The 23,488-nt window shown below is 40.2% G+C and overlaps 4 gene segments (V, D, J or C); all 4 read right to left on the bottom strand.

Annotated features, from left to right (window-relative positions):
* Positions 1-1,532: 1,532 nt before the first annotated feature.
* LOC101833830 lies at positions 1,533-2,408 on the bottom strand. The segment is given in 2 exon segments: positions 1,533-2,247; positions 2,330-2,408. Coding segments are annotated over 2 exon segments (423 nt in total).
* A 7,575-nt stretch (positions 2,409-9,983) lies between these two features.
* Positions 9,984-10,591, bottom strand: LOC101833575. The segment is given in 2 exon segments: positions 9,984-10,381; positions 10,457-10,591. Coding segments are annotated over 2 exon segments (429 nt in total).
* A 7,637-nt stretch (positions 10,592-18,228) lies between these two features.
* Positions 18,229-20,468, bottom strand: LOC106020975. The segment is given in 2 exon segments: positions 18,229-18,622; positions 20,422-20,468. Coding segments are annotated over 2 exon segments (441 nt in total).
* Positions 20,469-20,985: 517 nt separating this feature from the next.
* LOC101823455 lies at positions 20,986-21,554 on the bottom strand. The segment is given in 2 exon segments: positions 20,986-21,398; positions 21,480-21,554. Coding segments are annotated over 2 exon segments (459 nt in total).
* Between the last annotated feature and the right edge of the window lie 1,934 nt (positions 21,555-23,488).

Raw genomic sequence — 23,488 nt, 5'->3', positions numbered from 1 at the left:
ATGAGCCAATAATTTTAACAAAGAATGTCTAAACAGCTATGGAATTAAAACTAGTGAAGCCTGGTATGTACACTAGTGAGTATACATATTAATGTAATATCCTGTTCAAAAAATTAAATAATTAAAAAATCAATATTCTGCTCAACATAATTGTCAGGAATCATCAGTCTATAAGGGAAGTAGTAGGCCCCCAAGAGCGCCTCCATTATGCAGCCCTCATTACCGTTAGAATGTTTAGGTACATGTCCAGTGTAAGCAACTGTAGCTCCCAGCAAATTAATAATGGCCATAGTTATTCATGACCAGGGCATAGTGTTTTACAGCCTTTCTCTCATCTTTCAGGCCTTATAATTCACAATAGACTTTGAATTTTTACTTATTTTAAAATTTAAATTAGAAATATGTCAATCCCAGTTGCCTCTCTGTTTCCTCATCCCCTGACCCCACCAACTCCCTAACTCATCCCATTTCTGCTCACCAAGTAGGAAGGTGCCTTCCATGGGGATCTTCAAAGTCTGTCATATCATTTGGAGCAGGGCCTAGGTCATCCCCTGTGTGTCTAGGTTGAAAGAGTATCCCTCCATCTGGAATGGGCTCCTGATGAGTGAAGCCTTTTCCTTGCCAGGCGCTTTGGTTTTTTTCCCCACCAGTCTCCTGGGCTCTGCCACATTGTAGTCGCCAAATAACACACAAGACGCTGTATTAATTATGAAGCTCGTGGACTTTCTTGTTTCATACTGGCTAGCTCTGACTTAAGTTTTTACCCCATAATTGTTAATCTAAGTATTTCTCTTACCTGAGCAAAGGTCCTGACTTTTGATCCCTATGGCAGCTACATTGTAACTCCATGTGTTTCACCTTCCCAGAATACTCCTTGACCCCTAGTCCCACCTATCTTGCTTCCCTATTGGCCAACAGTGTTTTATTGACATATACACAAGACTTCCCCATCAGACTCCCAAATTCCATTCATGTGCTTGGAGTAAAGACTAATCCACTACCACAGGCCCAATAGATTGCCCAAGCCTAACTGACATCCACATTCAGGGGGTCTGGGGAAGTCCTCTGCTGATTTCCCAGCTATCAGTCTGGGGTCCATGTACTTCTCCCTGTTCAGGTCAGCTGTTTTTATGGGCTTTGCCAGCCTGGTCTTGACTCCTTTGCTCATCACTACTCCCTCTCTGCAACTGGTCATACAATGCTTGTTATTTGTAATTAGGTACCTCAGGATGGTTTCATCTAGTTTGACCTATTGGCCTGTGAATTTCAAGATTCCATTGTTCGTTTGTTTGTTTTGCTTAATAATACAGCATTGTAAATGAACCACATGTGCAATTTCCATTATTCAGATTTGGGGCATCTATGTTACTTACAGATTCGGGTAACACAAATAATGCTGTTATGAACATAAGTGGACATAAGTCCTTGTAGCGTTAATGTGCACCCTAAAAATAAAATATAAAAAATAACAATTTATAACAAAAAAAGACTTAAGACTGTGAAACGAACATTTATTTGTCAGATATTGGTGATTTTGATTGCACATGTCAAATATGTATTGTACTTTATTGTCAGTTCTTGCTGCAAAACGTCCCAGCACTCAAGATAAAGATGTATTTTTACCATAATTCTTCATCACAGTTTCCCTTTTTGTTGTTTTATTAAAGAACTGTGTCAATTCAGGCAGTCACAACTCAACACTTTCTCATGATATGGGGTCCTCTAGAGGCATCCTAAGACAAAACCATTTTTCACTCAGATGTCTTTTACAAAGTTGTATTAAGAAATATAAGACGTTGAGAAGGAGGGAGAGAAGGGAACAGGAGAATGATTATTTCTGAGCAAGTCCCAAGACTGATCTTTCTGTCATCTACATTCTTGCGGAGCTTCCTGCTCCTCCATGGTTTCTGACACACTCAGGATGTAGTTGCACCACTGTGTCTCTTGCACAGAAATAGATGGCAGAGTCCTCAGATGTCAGGCTGATGAGCTCCATGTATGCTGTGCTGGAGGATATGTCTCTACTCAGCGTGGCCTTGCCCTGGAAATTCTGTGCGTATTTAGTATTACCACTTGAAGTACCAATCCATCCAATCCACTCCAGGCCCTGTCCAGGCCTCTGCTTCACCCAGTGCATATAGTAGCCAGTGAAGGTGGAGCCTGAAGCCTTGCATGACAGCTTCACTGAGAAACCAGGTTTCCCAAGCTCAGGCCCAGACTGCTGAAGCTGAACCTGTGATTGGACACCTGTAGAGAAAAATAAAGAGTAGGGGTCATTGTCACCTCATAACTAGTTTCTTCTCCAGGTTTGGAACTTGAAGCCACTTACCTGTAGCTGCTGTCACCAGGAAGAGGATGATCCAGCTCCATCCCATGGCGAGAACCTGTGTGTTCAGTGACTGTGGAGATGACACTGATCATATGCTGTTTTTGGTGTGGACATCCCTGTATTTACCACCATAGACTCATATGATTTACATATTCATGAGCAGGGAGTTTCTTAGATAAGGACCTATTCCGACTGAAGTAGAAGAAACCTGACACTTGTGTCTGGCAGCAGGATGCTGAGATCCTGTCCTAATCCTCTCTGAGAATATGTATAGCATCCTTCTTCCCAGGAACCTCAGATGATGCTGAGGAAGTAACATCACGAACTAAGGTCTCAAAGGATTTCAGGCCTGAGACAGTGGTTCCACCTGGAACAAGGTTATCAGATTGATTTACGATGGCTGTGATTGGGATGATGATGATGGAAAATTTAAAACCTACTGAGTATTAAATTTACAGCCTCCTTTCAGATATATGCAATGAATATTTGCCTGTCCACTGGATTGTATACTGAAAAACATTCCCAAATGAACAAAAGTAAATATACTTCAGAAATCAACGAAACAGCTTTATTACTGAAGCAATATCACAATAACAAAATTGTGGAAATAAACTATGTATCTATCAACAGAGGTTCTCATCAAGAAGAAATGTTTATATAAACAACTCAACAGAAGTTACACATCTACAAAGAATATGAAACTTACAGCATTTAGGATGAAACTAGACATAAATGCATTAATTAAGGTGATCTTAGAAATCAGACATTAAATGAGACTCTCATCAGTAGTTTTTACATATCGCATGCTTACATACAGCTTTGAATAAAAATTCACAATTAAGTTTAAGTGAGTTGTCTAGTAGAATAAAGGTAAAGTAGGAGGGGAGAGAAAATGAAGGGAAGAGATTACAGGAGAAATAACATAGAGTACAAAGTACATGTGTATGAAAATTCTAAAACAATGTAAAATTGATATTTTGCATTTCATATTTCATATTTTTTAAAATTTAATCCATGTATAAAACATAGCATGATAAAATCTATATCCAGTGTGCCCCACTGTTTGCTCTTGGGACTTTCCAATAAGTCTCTGTCCCTCTTCATGTCCTCTCTTGTTCCATTAACTAATAACACATTGGTCCAATCATTTCTATCTATATACACATAGGTGGAGTCCTCCACTAGGATACCAGAAAGAAAACTGGTTCTAGAAAGACAGTGAATCCCTTATGAGAAATCACCAGTAATCTCATGAGTCTCCATAGTAAGATGAAATTCTACATAGTTGACTTTGAATCTGGTTCTTAACCAGTAATGAAATGTTCTGGGAGTAAATATGAACACCAGGACAGGTGCGGTACATACACCTGGGACATCACACCAGACTGGAGGACTCTCATCCTTTAAACACAAGAAAGGACCATGGTGAAGCTGATCCCAGCTGAGTTCCAGACAGCTGTGAACAGATGGAGGCGGCCTTTACATCAGGATATCATGTGAAACATTGTCAGAACTCATGTGTGAGGGACAGCAGTGTGATGTAGGAATGAGGAGGTCTCATTGTCTCTACTTTCTGATCCTGAGTGTGAACAGGGATGATCTGGATTTAATGTACGCTCTTAAGATATTTTTCCCAAGTCTCAAAGATCATATATGAGGCTTGGCATTACCAATTTGACTAAAAACCATTCCTTTTAGAAAAAACTATGCACAGAAAAATGAGACATGAAATCCTAAATGCAGTGCAAGACAGACTGTGGGATTATCCCCAGCTTCTTCCTCTCTCCTTCCCCTGAGCTGGGGGCTGCACAGGGCAGTGTATCACACCTTGGGACCAGGTCTCCCACAGCAGAGCTACATGAGCTCAACACTGGGGCTGAAACATCAAGGACTGAGATCCTAGAACACATTCAAATATTCCAGCTGAGAAAATCCCTCCCCCAGCAGACAGAAGCTACAGATAGAATTTCAGATACTGATGCTGAATTTGTGATAAAGATGACTGGATGTCTAACACCTTGTGTGTAAAGAAAATGTGTGACCTTCTTACATGTATATCCAATGCATGTTTGTCCTTCCAAAAAGGTTCCCATGTAATCACTAGAACTTGTATGTGCAATATTACTTGACAAAGAATTTTTGCTGAATTCACACTCAGAGTCTAGTCACAGTAGCTGTATCACGTGTATTGCGTGGTCTCTGCAATTATTTGAGGTCAGGACAGGAAACCTTAGGGTCTCAGAGGACTCCCTCAGTCTCCAGATGTTTCTTACAGTTAGTACAGTTTGTTTCCTGGTGAAAATTGAGCCTACAGCTCCCCCTGCTGGTCCACAGCATCCTCAGATTGAGGATGTTTCTGAGCATGCAGGGAACCTGATACTGTGTCTGCTGCAGTGGAATGCAGGGCTGTGTCTTCAGTGGTAGCATAGCACAACTGGACTTCAGGGAGAACTGGTCTTTGAATGAGTTCACTGACACACTAAGGGAATTCTCAGTGACAGCTGCACACTATGGCCTCTTTTCTCTCAGGGTAGGCACTTTCCTGAGGGTGCACAGCCAGGAGGAGGACTTAGCTCCCAACAGACAGAAGTTATCACTACCCAGCCGAGGAGAAAATGAACTACCTGTAATTTTTTGAATTTATGGTGATTTTTGTCCTATAATGTGATGGATTTTGAGAAGGCTCAATATGTGAAAATGTTTTATTCCCTATCTGTTAGGTGGACTATATCTGTTGAGTCCAGTTCATCCTTAGAACATTTTAGCTCTGAATTTTCTTTATTTTCTTTTTTCATCAAAAATCATTCCTAGTATGATATCATTGATATTATACACACAAATTTATATTTGTAGTTAGGGGGATTGTCTCTTCAAGAAACTTGAGTAACTGTAGTTGAGTAAAGACACATCTCACATATATTAATCTAAAGGGATTCCCTTGCACCATGTCCGACTTGTTTATGGTTCTTCAATTTAGCAAATCCAAGTGTTCTACAGCAGCAGGTGAACCACATGGAGCCTATGAATTAGAGACGTGATGGTTGTCAGTGTAAGTGTGTTCTCTGTGAAAAACTTGAGCTGCACACAGGGTATCGGGAATGGGAAGGCTGTGAATATGGGGAAAAGGATTAATTGTAAAATTTTAAACACTCTTTCAATTCTGCCACTAAAATGAATGAGATCTTCAAATAAATTATGTGAATGTAAATTGCAGAGTAAATTAGCTGTCCTACAGGAGTTATATTTAGAAATTATTTCTTTCAGAATTTCATTATATTAACATCTCTTGTTATAATAGTTTTTTCATACACTCATGAATCGCATGAAAACCCAAAAGTGGAAACCATAATATACAAACAAAGAATCTGTATGACAGAACAAATAAACAAACAAGAAATTCCTCATTTAACATTACAAGGCAAAGAACCACCCAAGATGGCATGGAGTCTATTTTGTGTAGGGAACTTACTGCATGCCATGGAACTATACGAGACAGTGGTCTGTTTCACCAGTGACACTCCCTCAAAGAAAACTAATTTTTCATTTGCAAGTGGCTATCAGAATTTCCATATGATCAAAATGTCTTTTCCAAAATATATTTCCAATGTTGTTAGAAACATACACTCAGATTATCACCACTTGCCCACTCTCTGAGTCTTGGAAGCCGATTGTTCAGGAAACTTCTGAGAATAGAATGGACACTGCCCAAAACTCAAAACAGCCAACCCTTAGCTCCACATGAGCAACTGAGCTCTGAGTTAATGCATAGAGGTCAGAACTAGAATTATCTAAATCAACACAGAAGCAGAAGACACCATGATGAATGTTGTAATGAAAATATTTCAATTAAAATAACAATTTGTCCACTTCTTAACTTTGTATGCAGAGCCCTCCAGAAAGGAGAGTGGTTTGGACAACTCAAGGTACTTACTGAGACTGAGTCTGGATCCCTTCCACTTGGTTCCCTCTGATTACTAACACTGCTCCAGTCGAGATTCTGCCCCAACCTCAGAATGAGGCAAAATCCACCTAAGGTTCCTGAGCTTCTCCAGCAGCTGATCCTGAAGACCACAAAGAATCACTCTTCCCCCATAGACTCTGCATTTTGTTCAAGTAGGACTCACTGACATATTTGTTTTAAGAACGTTTGTCAAAGCAGAATTCATCGTTTTCAGTGGCATGATAAATTCCTAGGGTCTATGATTGCCAAAAGGATCCCCCAGAAAACAAGCAGATGGAGACCACACTCGGATAAAACAGGAAAAAATTCAGAACCTGGGCTTTATGGGTTCTGAGCGCCCCTGCTGGCTTCATAATCCTGGCTGGGAGGTTTTTGTCTGGGCTCACACTGAAGAATCCTCACTGTGTCATCAGTTCTCAGGTTGTTCATTTGCAGGTAGACCATGCTTTGGGAATCATCTCTGGAGATGGTGAATCTGCCTTTCACCAAATCCACGTATTAGGTTGCATAATTATTGGGTTTAATATTTATTCTTGCAATCCACTCCAGCCATTTTTCTGGAGCCTGGCAGGCACAGGTCATGGAAGCATCACTGATGGTGAATCCAGAGGATGCAGAGGAGAGTTTCAAGGACTATCCAGGCTGCCTTAAGCCTTCTCCAGACTCAACCAGCTGTACTTCACACTGGATACCTGCAAACACAGAGGATATTTATCAAGAAACTGTCACGCGTGTCTACTGTCTCTCCCATTCTTGTTCACTCACTCACTCACTCAGTATCCCTTGTCATCTACCTTTTAAAAGAACAACAAAGAAAACCCAATGCAGCCCCAACCCCATGTCAGTTGTCATGTTTCTGTGCTGGTCATGAATGGAAAGACAGGGCAAGAGTCGTCTGCCTGACCTGCGGAGTCATGGCAGGCCTGGTTTTCATGAGCAGAGGGAGGACATATTTGTATATCTTGCTGATATATCTTGTTCTCAGGTGTGTGTGTGTGGACCTTAGAGGAAGCAGTTAATAGTGCAAATGCCTGAAGGACAAGGAAGTTGTGAGGGCCCTGATTTCACTAAAATAGTATTTATTATTCATTTGTAAAAAGATTCAACATCCTTAATTTATGTTTTTTTATTTTTAACATGAACTCTCCACTGCTTTTCTTACCAGATTTTGCACAGTAAGTTCACGGAAGTTTAAAAACTAAAAATTATATTTTGATAATTCAATGCGAACTAATGTAAAGATGAATGAATAGTGATGTATACATTAAATTACTGTGCTAAAACTGGGCTTGGAGACAGCATGGTTGGAATGTTTAACATGCACAACGTCCCAAAGTTTATGCTCATTATAGAATATGCACATATAGATAGATAGATAGATATAATATATATGTGTTAAACAAACATTAATATTACAGAGTCTTTTCCTTGTGAAATACTAAAATCATCACAAAATGCTTTTACAAAATGGCAAATATTTGTGTTTGGGTTGGGTTAGGTAAAATTTTTGGCATTTTGACATTAATTTTCCCAGTCTCTGCTTACCACAAAATGGGGGGGGGAATCTTTGACCTGGTCTATATTGCCGTGGTTTTATGTACTCCTGTCTCTCTAGTCTAACTGGTGATATAGGAATTTCTTGGTGGCTGTGGGATATGTCTCAAGAGGCAGCCTTTAATAGTCACCCTGTATTAGAAAGGAAAGTTTCAGAGTAATTGCTTAATTGACTAATTAATTCAACTATTAGTGAAACATTGTTATGGCTAAGAGTTCTTGTGGACTATGATTGTTTCTGCGGCACCTGCAGGAAAGTGACTTCATTTAAAGCAGCTAAATGCAGTGAGCTGATGATCTGAAGTCTCTTCTGATTTGAGTGCTTTGATGACCAAATCTTTTCTCTGACTGGTTTCACTAATTTTCAGGGCTATATATGAGTAAGCGAAATGAAGAAATTCCAGATGGATGTGGTGACCTCCCTTTCTGTTCTGTCTTTGCACCTGTTCCTTAGGAACCTGAATGGCCGAGATGTGTTCACCCCTGCTGGCCTGTGCTCCATATTCATCAGGATGATTTGTTATGGGAGTTGCTTATGATCTGGGATAGGGCTGATCAATAGGATTCATGCAAGTCTTGAATGTGGATATCAGACTCTGCTGTATGGCCTTTGTTCATTTCTATGCCCTTTTCACAGATAGATGGTGCCATCTCAGTGGGTTTCTTCTCACAAGACTTGCTGGACAATACTCATGCACAGCTTCACGTATTACGATCTGGAAATTCACTTGCAACAGATGGGGAAAATATAACTGCACGTAAAAGTAAGTTTGGATTGGCTTCATCACACTTCTTAGAAACTGAATATATATAAAATATTATGTTCATTCAATAACTGCAGGAAGAAGTGAATGAGAAGGAATATTCACACATCGATTTCACCTAACAGAGGAGTGATAAGAGCAAAGCATTAGGGAATTTTCAGTTGATAGTTCTCCAGCATGATTTCAGGGTCCTAGTGCCCAGCTGTTCTATAAAAAGGAACTTGTTCTCAGCCAAGAAACCTGATGATCCAGGACTGTGATTTGTATCCAGTGATACAAAACTCAGGTTTCTTTATTGAACTTTTGTCTCTCATCAAAACCAAACAAAATGGAAAGTTTTCAGCTTCATAGTCCACCAGCTTTTTATTCGCTTTATTCTCTGTCTTCTATTTGTTGTGGGAATTCTGTGTCTGGTCCCCTTGCCAATTGTGAGATTGTTTTAGTCAAAGAGAGATGATTTCACTGGGGATGGACATGACCAAAAGAAAAATGTCTGAGCAGTGTAGTATGTGCTCCATTCCAGTGAGTATGAATGACATAGGGTGTTAGTGGAGGCTTGTGTTTTGGCTCAAGTTCCCTTCTGTTCTTTAATATGTGCGCACAGGATTTTTCATTTTAATAAAACTATGAAGAAATTTATAAAATTTACTGTTTTTGTCATACAATTTATTTTATCATATCACCCACCAAACTCTTGCCAGATATTCCCCATGCATATGCACTCATCTTTGTGCTCTGTGTGTGTCTCTCTGTCTCTCTGTTTCTCTGTCTATGTCTTTCTTTCCCCTCTCTCCCTTACATCTCTCCCTCCCTGCTGCTTCTTATCTAGTCTACCTTGGTAACAATGGATGTTAGTCCACATTTACAAAATATCCTAAGGTTTTTCCCTGAATTACATGCAGTCAAGGAAATTCTACAAAGATTGAGGACTCGCTTATCACTAATTCCATGTAACATCTATACCCAAATCAATGTGGATCCCTTCCCACAAACTTTCTTTGCTTGCTTTATACAAACAAGATTGGAATATGAAACAGGCATTAATTAGCTCACATTCTATTGATTTGTCTCTTATGGGAATAATTAATTTATATCCCATTCATAGCTACTCCAGAAAAATTTCTAGAGCCTTCAATGTAAGAGCTATGAACATCATGATGTATTGCTGCAGTTTATCCTATATTTGCTTTTTTAAAAAGGAATAATATTCATGAGTAAGGTCAGTGTTAAACAGCTGATCAAGTTATGGTGAGGTTTGAGGGCAGCAGAAATCAACCTAATTTATTTCCTTCAGTCCTTTTGAAACTTTGACAATACCCTCTAAGACTGGGAAGTGACAAAGGGACAGTCAGTGTAATGATTTATGGGCAAATCTCCAGGCTGATCCTCTCTATATTCTCAGTCCCATGGCTGTTTCCTCCCCTGCAGGGTTTCTGACACACTCAGGATGTGGTTGCAACACTGTGTCTCTTGCACAGTAATAGACTGCAGAATCCTCAGATGTCAGGCTGCTGAAATCCATGTAGGCTGTGCTGGAGGATTTGTCTGCAGTCAGTGTGGTCTTGCCCTGGAACTTCTGATTGTACTTAGTATCACCATTATAAGGATAAATTCGTCCAATCCACTCAAGGCCCTGTCCAGGCTTCTGCTTGACCCAGTGCATATTATAGTCAGTGAAGGTGTATCCTGAAGCCCTGCAGGACAGCTTCACTGGTGCTCCAGGCTTCACCAGCTCAGACTCAGATTGCAGCAACTGGACCTGGGAGTGGACACCTGTGGATAGAAGGCAAAGTGGATGTCACTGTAACCTGAGGGCATGGCCCCTCCTCAAGTCTTGGAGTCCCTTACCTGTAGCTGCTGTCACCAGGAAGAGGAAGATCCAACTCCATCCCATGGCGAGGACCTGTATGCTCAGTGACTGTGGAGAAGACACTGATCATATGCTGCTTTTGTTGTAGACATTCCTGTATTTACCACCACACACTCACCTGATTTACATATTCATGAGCAGGCAGCTTCTTAGATAAGAACCTAGTCCAGCTGAAGCAGAAGATGGCAGACACCTGTGTCAGGCAGCAGGATGCTGAGATCCCATCCTAATCCTCTCTGACAATATGTATAGCATCCTTCTTCCCAGGGACCTCAGATGATGCTGCGGAAGAAACATCACGACCTAAGGTCTCAAAGTATTTCAGGGCTGAGACAATGGTTCCACCTGGGACAAGGTTATCAGATTGATTTACAGAGGGTGGCTGTGAGAATGGTGACGGTGAGGAGAAATTTAAAACCTACTGAATATTACATTTACACACTCTTTAAAATATATGCAATGAATATTTGTCTGTATACTGAAAAAATCTCCTAAATGAACAAAAGCAAATATACTTCATAAATCAAGTAAATACCTTGAATACTGAAGCAATATCACAATAACAAAATTATGGAAATAAACTATGTATCTTTCAACAGAGGATCTCATCAAAAAGAATATTTATATAAACAACTCAACAGAAGTTATACATCTACAAGGGATAGCAAACTTACATCAGTTAGAATGCAACTAGAGATAGATAAATGCATTATTTAAGGCAATCTCAGAAATCAGGTATCAAATGAGACTCTCATCAGTAATTTTTTGGTATCGCATGCTTACATACAACTATGAATAAAGATACATGATGAAATATAAGTGTGTTGTCTACTAGAGTAAAATAGGAGTGGAGAGAAAATGAAGGGAAGAGATTTTGGGGGGAATAACACAAAGAACAGAATACATGAGTATAAAAATTCTAAAACTATGTAAATATGATATGTTGCAGTTCATATTTTATATTTTTAATTTAATCCATGTATAAAACATAGTATGATCATATCTATACCCAGTATGCTCCAATGTTTACTTTTCAGGCTTTCTAATAAATCTCTGTCCCTCTTCGTGTCTTCTCTTGTTTGACTAACTAATATGACATTGATACAATCATCTCTATCTATACACATATAGTGGGAATCCTTCCCTAGTATAGGAGAAAGAAAACTGGTTTTAGAAAGAAAGAGAATCCTTATGAGAAACCACCATTGATCTCACGAATCTCCATAGTAAAATGAAATTCTTCAAATATGACATTGGTTCTGGTTCTTAAGCAGTAATGAAATATTCTGGAAGTAAATCTGAACACCAGGACAGGTGTGGTACATAAACATGGGACATCACACCTTACTGAAGGACTCTCCCACTTTCAACACGAGAAAGGTCTGTGCTGAGTTGATCCTGGTGAGTTCCAGAGAGTTGGTAACAGATGGAGGGGCCCAAGCATCAGGATATCATATGAAACATTGTCAGAACTCACGTGTGTTGGACATTGGAGTGGTTTAGGGATGAGGACGTCTCATCTTGTCTACCTTTGGGATCCTGAATGAGAACGATGGCAGTCTGGATTTAATGTACATTCTTCTATATTCTTTTCCCAAGACACAAATTCATATATTAGGCAAGGTATTCCCAATTTGACTAAACACCTTTCCTTTTACAAAAATTACACAGAGAAAAATGAGAGATGAAAGCCTGAAGGTGGTGTAAAACATATAGTAGGATTATCCCCAGCTTCTACCTCTCTCCTTCCCCTGAGCTGGGGGCTGCACAGGGCATTAAGTGTGTCACACCTTGGGACCAGTTCTCCAACAGCAGAGCTACATGAGCTCAACACTGGGCCCGGAACGTCAAGGACTGAGATCCCTGGTCACAGTCAACTATTCCAGATGAGCAAACCCCTCCCCCAGGAGAGAGAAGCAACAGATAGAATTACAGATGCTGCTGCTGATGGCTGTGATGGTGATGTCTGGAAGTCTAACTCCTCATGTGTGAAAATGTGACCTTCTTACCTGTATGTCCAATGGACGTTTGTCCTTCCAATAAGGTTCTCAATAATGACTTCAATACATATGGGAAATATTACTTAACAAAGAGCATTTACACTACTGAGTTTGGAGTCTGACCGCAGTAGCTACATGACGTATATTACATGGTCTCAGCTGGAGGTCAGGCCAGGAAATATTAGGATCTCTGAGGACTCCCTCTCTCTCCACATGTTTCTGTCACCTACTACATTTTCCTTCCTGGTAAATGTTGGGTCTGCCGCGCCCCCTGCTGGTCCTGAGCCTCCTCACATTGAGGTTGTTTCTGGGCACACAGGGAACATGCAGCCTCAACCCCATGTTGTCATGCTTCAGCGTTTGTCACTGAATGGAAAGACAGGGAAAGAGTCGTCTGCCTGACATGCAGAGTCATGGTGGGGCTGGTTTTCATGAACAGAGGAATGACATATTTTCATATCATCCTGCTATATCGTGTTCTCAGGTGTGTGTGGACCATAGAGGCAGCAGTTAATAGTGCAAATGCCTGAAGGACAAGGAAGTCGTGAGGACACTGATTTCACGAAAATAGAATTCACTATTAGATTATAAAAAGATTCAATACCCTTAATGTATGTTTTTCCATTTTTTACATGAACTCTCCACTGCTTTTCTTACCAGATATGGCACAGTATGTTCATGGAAGTTTAAAAACTAAAATTTACATTTTGATAATTCAATGCGAACTAATGTAAAGATGAATGATTAGTGAAGCATACATTAAATTAGAGTGTTGAAACTGGTCTTGGAGACAGCATGGTGGGAAAGTTTAACATGCACAAGGTCCCAAATTATATCCTCATTATAGAATACTCATATACAGATAGATAGATATGTATAATATATATGTTAAATAAACATTAATATTACAGAGTCTTTTCCTTGTGAAATACTAAAGTCATCACAAAATGCTTTTACAAATATGTCACATATTTGTGTTTGGGTTGGGTTAGTTAACATTTTTGGCATTTGTGAAATTAATTTTCCTAGTCTCTGGTTACCACAAAATGGAGGGGAATCTGTTACCTGGTCTGTATTGCCATGGGTTTATGTAGTCCTGTCTCTCTAGTCTGCCTGGCGATATAGGAATTTCTTGGTAGCTGTGGGATATGCCTCAAGAGACAACCTCTAATAGTCAACCTGTGTTAGAAAGGAGAGTTGCAGAGTAATTGGTTGATTAACTAATCAATTCAACTATTAGTGAAACTTTCTTATGGCTAAGAGTTCTTGTGGACTAGGATTGTTTCTGTGGCACTTGCAGGAAAGTGACTTCATTTAAAGCAGCTAAATGCAGTGAGCTGATGATCTGAAGTCCCTTCTGCTTTGAGTGCTTTGATGACCAAATCTTTTCTCTGATGGTCTTCACCAATTTAGCAGGGTGATATGTGAGTCAGTGAAAGGAAGAAATTCCAGATGGATGTGGTGACCTCACTTGCTGTTCTGTCTTTGTACCTGTTCCTTAGGAACCTGAATGGCTGAGGTGTGGCCATCGCCTGCTGACAGATGCAGTACGTAAAATCAGGACATCACAACGCATTGAAGGACACTCATCCTTTAAACACGAGAAAGGACCATGAGTAAGCTGATATTCCCTGATTTACAGAGCATGGGGAATAGATGGAGGGGGCCTGTGCATCACGATCTCCTATATCACATTGTGAGAATTCACCTGTGAAGGACACTGCAGTGGTGTAGTGATGAGGATGTCTCATTTTCTCTCTCTTAGTTGTCCTGAGTGAGAATGAGATCAGTCTAGATTTAAGGTACTTTCTTCTAAACTCTTTTCCCAAGACACTAAAACCACATATTAGGCTGGGTATTACCAATTTGACTAAATATCTCATTTTTTAGAAAAATATGCACAGAAAAATGATACATGAAATCCTAAATTCAGCAAAGGACAGATTGTGTGATTATCCCAATTTTCTTCCTCTCTCTCCCTACTGAGGTATGGCTTCACAGGGCAGTGTAGCACACCTTGTGATCAGGTCTCCCATAGCACAGCTACAAGGACACAGCATTATGGCTGGAACTTCAAGGACTGAGATCTCAGGTCACTGTACAATATTCCAAATGAGAAAACCCCTCCTCCAGTGGAAAGAAGTAACAGATACATTTAGACGCTGCTGCTGGAGGATGTGATGATGATGTCTATTTGAAAATCGTTTCCTTCCTATATGTGTGTGGATGTTTGTCATTTCTATAAGGGTCACATCTGATGATTAAACATATATGTACAATATTACTAAACAAAGAACTTTTACTATACTAAGACTGAAGTCTTCTCGCAATAGCTACTGCAAGTATTTTGCATTGTCTTTGCAGTTATTTGTGGTCACGGCAGGAAAACTTTGGATCTCAGAGGACTCTGTCACTCTCCAGATCTTAGTGTCTCCGGCTACATTTTCTTTTCTGGTGAGTTCTGCAGTGCCCTCTGCTGATCCTGAGCATCCTCAAAATGAGGTTGTTTCTGAGAACACCAGGAACCTGCTCATTGTGTTTGCTGCTATGTAATGCAGGGATAACTTCAGTGGTAGCAGATTTCAGACTTAGGGAGAACTGGTCATTGAATGTGTCCATTAACACACTGAAGGATTTCTCAATGACAGCTTTACACTTTCTGCTGAGACCTGATCTTGATGAGAGAGTTTGGGTTAAAAGGAGGTCTCAGAATTCTATTGGAAAAGAACAATATTTAGTTGTTTGTTTCAATTAATTAAAGTTAAGAAAAAGAGAAATTTATTTTCAGAGGAAAAGTCCAGATTGTTTCTGGGACTGAGGTACACACCAATATAGACAGAGCCATGTCAGATATGAACTTTTGTAGTTTTAGTCCTTGAGCCTTGATTGCCTATGGGCTCCTGTCTGAATGCCAAAGATTAAAGATAGAATCCCAGTAATGTGCTGTCTCTCATCAGAATGAAATCAGGTAACCTCATCATTGCTCAGTGATTTTAACACTGGTGACAATGGCAGGGTTATTTCTCCTCATATAAGTGGCAAACTGCATGGGTAATAATGAATATGTGTACTTATAAAGAAAACAGCCACTTCTAAAACTTTGTTCCATTTTAATAGGTCAACATATAGAGGTTTTGGGTTTTTTAAGGGAAAACATTAGATTTGGGGGAAGTTCAAGGTCCCAAAGAAAACAAATGCTTAGACACTCTCTGCACCTGCTCCTGGGCTGATCTTGAGTTCCAGTCTGCTGTGGGACTCCTATGGAGATGAGCTCCAATGCTCTTCCTGAGCCTACAGCTCGAGTGCTGTTTGCCAGACCATGGTGTCCCTCAGTATGGACATCACAGAATATGTGGCTGTCATTTCTAACACATATGTCAGTCTTGAGGACAACTCTTGCTCAGATGGGTTTCTAAAGGTGAGGATGAAACTGAAGAAGAATTACCTGTTTTCTGTGACTCCATGATAACTTCATTCTCCCAGGACCACAGCCTCTTTTCTGGGACAAACTCAACACCAGTATGTATCAGAGTGTGATGGAGTAAGCAGGGACAGTGCAGGTGATGACCAGATCTCTGAATTCTTCACCAGGCCAAGTTTTGACATCTGTAGTGGTACCTAAGGACAAGGACAATTGGTCCCTGTCAGGCACAAACAGTGACAAGTTCTGCAGTTTTCCTGGCAATAACAAAGGATCTAAACATTGTGACAGTTGCAGAGTCATTTCTGATATTGTAAGTTACCATGTACCTTGGTAAAAAGCATCAACATATATTCTCATAAAATAATGCACATAATACATTTATATTTGGACATGTCAATGTATAGATGGCTTCTTTTAAATATGCCCATGTTTGACTTATGAATGACAAACAGACACTGATACTGACACCCTGTCACCAGACTCATGAAATGACTCAACAGTATTACTTCTATACACACCTCTGCAATTCTATCTGAGTAGACTGCTGGAATCAGCCATGTAGGGAGTCTCCAATTTCACCTGGAGATTAAGAGCATATTTTCAGTTTGGGAGCCACATAATTACAGGTGAGAATTAACTGAACCCAGATTCTCCTGGTATATCTATGATGTCTGCTGTCATCATTGTACTTACATAGAATATTAAAAGAAGCATTTTGAATTAGGCATACTATTGTAAATGTTCTGTCACATAATTGGTCAAGAGAAACCACACTCACCAGAAATCATTCCTAGTATGATGTCATTGATATTATACACACAAACTCATATTTGTTGGTTGGTGGATTGTCTCTTAGAGAAACTTGAGTAACTGTAGTTGAGTAAAGACACATCTCACATATATGAATCTAAGAGGTCCGACCTGTTTATGGTTCTTCAATTTGGCAAATCCAAGTGTTCTACTGTAGCAGGTGAACCACATGGGGCCTATGAATGAGAGAGGTTATGGTTGTCAGTGCAGGTGTGTGCTCTGTGAAAGGCCTGAGCTGCACACAGGGTATCGGGAAAAGGAAGGCTGTGAATATGAGGTAAAGTTTTAATTGTAAAATTTCAAACTCGCTTTCAATTCTGCCAGTAAATTGAACCAGAACTTCAAATAAATTATGTGAATGTAAATAGCAGAGTACATTAGCTGTCCTACAGGAGTTATATTTAGAAATTATTTCTTTCAGAATTTCATTATATTAACTCTCTTGTTATAATCGGTTTTTTTCACACACTCATGAATCCCATAAAAACTCAAAAGATGAAACCATAATATACAAAGAGTCTGTATGGCAAAACAAATAAACAAACAACAAAGTCCTCATTTAACATTACAAGGCAAAGAACCACCCAAGATGACACTGAGTCCATTTTGTGTAGGAAACTTACTGCTTGCCATGGATATATACCAGACAGTGGTCTGTTTCACCAGTGACACTTCCTCAGAGAAAACTAATTTTTCATTTGCAAGTGGCTATCTGAATTTCCATATGATCAAAATGACTTTTCCAAAATATTTTTCCAATGTTGTTAGAAACATACACTCAGATTATCACCACTTGCCCACTCTCTGAGACTTGGAAGCCGATTGTTCAGGAAACTTCTGAGAATAGTGACAATGGATTCTTAACCAAGGGCAACGAGATCAGAATCTGAGAATCCACAGCAGAATCACACAGGACGGACACTGCCCAAAACTCACAACAGCCAACCCTTAGCTCCACATGAGCAACTGAGCTCTGAGTTAATGCACTGAGGTCAAAACTAGGATTATCTAAATCGACACAGAAGCAGAAGACACCATGATGAGTGCTGTAATGAAAATATTTTAATTAAAAATAACAATTTAATCACTTCTTAACCTTATATGCAGAGCCCACCAGAAAGGAGAGTGGTTTGGAGAACTCAAGGTGCTTCCTGAGACTGAGTCTGGATCCCCTTCCACTTGACTCCCTCTGATTACTAACACTGCTCCAGTCGAGGGTCTGCCCCAACCACAAAATGAGGGAAAATCCACCTAAGATTCCTGAGCTTCCACAGCAGCTGATCCTGAAGACCAGAAAGAATCACTCTCCCCTCATAGACTCTTTCTGCATTTGTTCAAGTAGGACTCGGTGACATATTTGCTTTAAGAATGGTTGTCAAAGCAGAACTCATCGTTTTCAGTGGCATGATAAATTCCTAGGGTCTATAATTGCCAAAAGGATCTCCCACAAAACATGCAGATGGAGAGCGCAATCAGATAAAACAGGAAAAAAATCAGTTCTGTCAGAACCTGAGCCTTATGTGTGCTGAGCGCCCCCTGCGGGATTCGTAAACATGTCAGGGAGGTGTTTGGGATCACACCAAAGAATCCTCACTGTGTCATTACGACAGGAATAAGTGGCCGTGTCCTCAGTTCTCAGGTTGTTCATTTGCAGGTGGACCATGCTTTGGAAATCATTTCTGGATATGGTGAATCTGCCTTTCACCGAATCTGAGTAATAGGTTACATAATTATTGGGTTTATATCTTATGCGAGCAACCCACTCCAGTCCCTTTTCTGGATCCTGGCGGACCCAGGTCATGGCAGCATCACTAAAAGTGAATCCAGAGGCTGCACAGGAGAGTTTCAAGGACTTTCCAGGCTGCGCTAAGCCTCCTCCAGTCTCCACCAGCTGTACCTCATACTGGACACTTCCAAAAAGAAAGGATATTGATCAAGAAATTGTCACACGTGTCTACTATCTCTCCAATTCTTGTCCACTCCCTCACTAAGTATCCCTTGTCATCTACCTTTTAAAAGAGCAACAAAAAAACCCAATGCAGCCTCAACCCCATGTTGATTGTCATGGCTTCAGTGCTTGTCACTGAATGGAAAGACAGGGCAAGAGTCGTCTGCCTGACCTGCAGAGTCATGACAGAGCCGGTTTTCATGAGCAGAGGGAGGACATATTTGCATATCTTTATGCTATATCTTGTTCTCAGGTGTGTGTGGACCTTAGAGGCAGCAGTTAATAGTGCCAATGCCTGAAGGACAAGCAAGTCGTGAGGACACTGATTTCACTAAAATAGTATTCATCATTCATTTGTAAAACCATTGAAAATATTAATTTATATTTTTTCATTTTTACATGTACTCTCCACTGCTTATCTTACCAGATTTTGCACAGTAAGTTCATAGAATCTTAAAAACTAAAAAATTACATTTTGATAATTCAAGGTGATCTAATGTAAAAATGAATGAATGAATAGTGAAGTATACATTAAATCACAGGGATAACACCAATTGGCAATCTAAGCAATAGTGCAGAGACCACCTCGAATGCCCATTCCTGATAATGAACTTGATGTCTATAACCATCCGGGAGCTTTCATCCTGTGACTGATGGAAGCAGAGGCAAACACACAATTAATCACTGAACTGAACCCAAGAAACCCAGTGACAGAGAGAGAGGAGTGATGAGCAAATTGGCAAAGAATGGGCTGGCAAAACCAGCAGAGACAGCTGATCTGAACAGGCGAGAGCTCTTGGAACCCAGACCGACAGTGGGGAGGCCAGCATGGGACTGATCTGGACCCCCAAATGTGAGTGTCAGCAAGAAGGCCTGGGCAACCTATGGGACCCTGAGCTGTGGATCAGTGTCTATCCCTGGTATACAAACAGTTTTTGTGTGCCTATAGCACAAAGAGGGATGCTCTCTCAGCCTGGACTCTTAGGGGAGTGCCTGGACCCTACCCAGAGTAAAATGACAGACTCTAGATATCCCCTATGTGGAAGGATTTGGCAATAGGGTGGGAGGGTGGGGGGGAAGGGGAGTGCGGGAGGAGGGGAGGGAGAGGGAACTGGGATTGACATGTAAAACAAGCTATTTAAAATTAAAACAAAAAATGATAAAAAAATTACAGTGTTGAAACTGGGCTTGGACACAGCATTGTGGGAAAGTTTAATAGGCACACGTTCACAAATTTGATCTCATTATAGAATACACATATATAGATAGATATATATAATATATTAAATAAATGCTAATATTACAGAGTCTTTTCCTCGTGAAATTCTAAAGTCATCACAAAATGCTTTTACATATATGCTATATATTGGTGTTTGGGTTGTGTTAGTGAATATCATTGGCATTTGTGACATTAATTTCCCTAGTCTCTGGTTACCACAAAACGGAGGGGAATCTGATACCTCGTGTGTATTGCTGTGGTTTTATGCAGTCCTGTCTCTCTACTCTGCCTGGTGATATAGGAATTTCTTGGTGGCTGTGGCATATATCTCAAAAGGCACCCTGTAATAGTCACCCTGAGTTAGAAAGGAGAGTTGGAAAGGTATTTCTTAATTGACTAATTGATTCAGCTATTAGAAATTTTGTTACAGCTAAGTGTTCTTATGGACTATGACATTATTGTTTTTGTGGCGCTTGCAGGAAAGTGACTTAATTTAAAGCAAATAATTGCTCTATGACTTTCTCTCCCCCTGTCTCCCTCACCTCTCTTCCTCCCTAATATTTCTTATGTACTTTTCCTTGTTAGCCATGGTTGTTAATCTACCCTTACAAAATATCCTAAGCTCTTTCCCTGACTCACATGCAGTCATGGAAGTTCTACAAAGGGTGAGGGGGCTCTTAACATTATATCCATGTAGCAGCTACCTCAAAATCAAAGGGGACCACTTCGCACAAACTTCCTTTGCTTGCTTTAGGCAAACAAAATTTGATATAAAACAAGTGTTAATTTTCCCACTTTCTATTGATTTGTCTCGTATGGGATATAATCAAATTTATAGCCCATTCATAGCTACTCCAAAAATATTTCCAGAACCTCCAATGTAAGAGCTATGAATATCATGATGTATTGCTGAAGTTAGTCCTATATTTCCTCTTTTAAAAACTGAATAATATCCATGGATGAGGCCACTGTTAAACAGCTGATCAAGGTATGGTGAGATCTAAGGGCAACAGAAATCAAACTGATTTATTCCCTTCAGTCATTTTGAAAAGTTGACAAAAACCTCTAAGTCTGGGAAGTGACAAAGGGACATTCAGTGTGATGATTTATGGCCAAATCTCCAGGCTGATCCTCTCTATAATCTCAGTCCCAGGGCTGTTTCCTCCCCCTGCAGGGTCTCTGACACACTCAGGATGTGGTTGCAACACTGTGTCTCTTGCACAGTAATAGAGTGCTGAGTCGTCAGATGTCAGGCTGCTGAGCTCCATGTAAGCTGTGCTGGAGGATGTGTCTGCAGTCAGTGTGGCCTTGCCCTGGAACTTCTGATTGTACTTAGTATCACCATCATTAGGATAAATCCGTCCAATCCACTCAAGGCCCTGTCCAGGCTTCTGCTTCACCCAGTGGATAGTATAGCTAGTGAAGGTGTAGCCTGAAGTCTTGCAGGACAGCTTCACAGATGTTCCGGGTTTCACCAGCTCAGACTCAGATTGCAGCAGCTGGACCTGGGAGTGGACACATGTGGAGAGAAGGCAAAGTGGATGTCACTGTCCCCTGAGGGAATGGACCCTCCTCAAGTCTGGAACTTGGAGTCCCTTACCTGTAGCTGCTGTCACCAAGAAGAGGATGATCCAGCTCCATCCCATGGCGAGGACCTGTGTGCTCAGTGACTGTGGAGAGGACTCTGATCATATGCTGTTATTGTTGTAGACATGCCTGTATTTACCACCATACACTCACCTGATTTACATATTCACGATCAGGGTTCTTCTTAGATAAGGACCTAGTCCAGCTGAAGCAGAAGATGGCAGACACCTGTGTCAGGCAGCAGGATGCTGAGATCCCATCCTAATCCTCTCTGTGAATAGGTATAGCATCCTTCTTCCCAGGGACCTCAGATGATGCTGAGGAAGAAACATCACGACCTAAGGTCTCAAAGGATGTCAGGACTGAGACAGTGGTTCCACTTGGGACAAGGTTATCAGATTGATTTTCAGAGGGTGGCTGTGATGATGGTGTCTGTGATGAGAAATTTAAAACCTACTGAGTATTAAATTTACAGCCTCTTTAAAATATATGCAATGAATAATTGCCTGTATACTGAAAAACTCTCCTAAATGAACAAAAGCAAATATGCTTCAGAATTCAAGTAAACACCTTGATTACTGAACCAATATCACAATAACAAAATTATAGAAATAAACTATTTATCTTTCAACAGAGGATCTCATCAAGAAGAATATTTATATAAACAACTCAACAGAAGTTATACATCTACAAGGAATACTAAGCTTACATCAGTTAGAATACAACTAGAGATAAATGCATTAGTTAAGGCAATCTCAGGAATCAGGTATCAAATGAGACTCTCATCAGTAGTTTTTAGATAAAGCATGTTACATACAACTATGAATAAAAATGCATGATGAACTATAAGTGTGTTGTCTAGTAGAGTAAACGAGGAGGGGAAGAATATGAAGGGAAGAAATTATGAGGGAATAACACAAAGAAAAGAATACATGAGTGTGAAAATTGTAAAACTATGTAAATATGATATTTTGCCGTTCATATTTTATATTTTTAATTTAATCCATGTATAAAACACAGTATGATCATATTTATACCCAGTATGCCCCAATGGTTCCTTTTCAGGCTTTGCAATAAGTCTCTGTCCCTCTTCATGTCCTTTCTTGTTTCACTAACTAATATGACATTGATCCAATCATCTCTATCTATACACATAGCAGGAGTCCTTCACTAGTATACAAGAAAGAAAACTGGTTGAATAATGAAAGAGAATCCTTATGAGAAACCACCATTAATCTCATGAATCTCCATAGTAAAATGAAATTCTTCAAAGCTGATGTTTGTTCTGGTTCTTAAGCAGAAATGAAATGTTCTGGGAGTAAATCTGAACACCAGGACAGGTGTGGTACATAATCATGGGACATCACACCTTACTGAAAGACACTCATGCTTTCAACATGAGAAAGGTCTGTGCTGAGTTGATCCTGGTGAGTTCCAGAGAGTTGGTAACAGATGGAGGGGCCCAAGCATCAGGATATCATATGAAACATTGTCAGAACTTACTTGTGAGGGACAGTGGAGTTGTTTAGGGATGAGGATATCTCATCTTGTCTACCTTAGGGATCCTGAGTGAGAACGATGACAGACTGGATTTAATGTACTTTTTTCTATATTCTTTTCCTAAGACAGAAATTCATGTATTAGGCTAGGTATTCCAAATTTGACTAAACACCTTTCCTTTTAGAAAAATTACACAGAGAAAAATGAGAGATGAAATCCTAAATGTGGTGAAAGACATAAAGTGTGATTATCCCCAGCTTCTACCTCTCTCCTTCCCCTGAGCTGGAGGCTGCACAGGGCACAGTGTGTGTCACACCTTGGGACCAGTTCTCCAACAGCAGAGCTACATGAGATCAACACTGTGCCAGGAACGTCAAGGACTGAGATCCCAGGTCACAGTCAACTATTCCAGCTGAGCAAACCCCTCCCACCGGGGACAGAAACTACAGCTGGAATTACAGATGCTGCTGCTGATGGCTGTGATTCCAATGACTGGAAGTCTGCCTCCTTATGTGTGGAAAT

Source organism: Mesocricetus auratus, unplaced genomic scaffold (assembly GCF_017639785.1).
Source record: "Mesocricetus auratus isolate SY011 unplaced genomic scaffold, BCM_Maur_2.0 Super-Scaffold_15014, whole genome shotgun sequence".
Lineage (NCBI taxonomy): Eukaryota > Metazoa > Chordata > Mammalia > Rodentia > Cricetidae > Mesocricetus > Mesocricetus auratus.
This window is presented reverse-complemented; position numbering and strand designations above follow the sequence as displayed.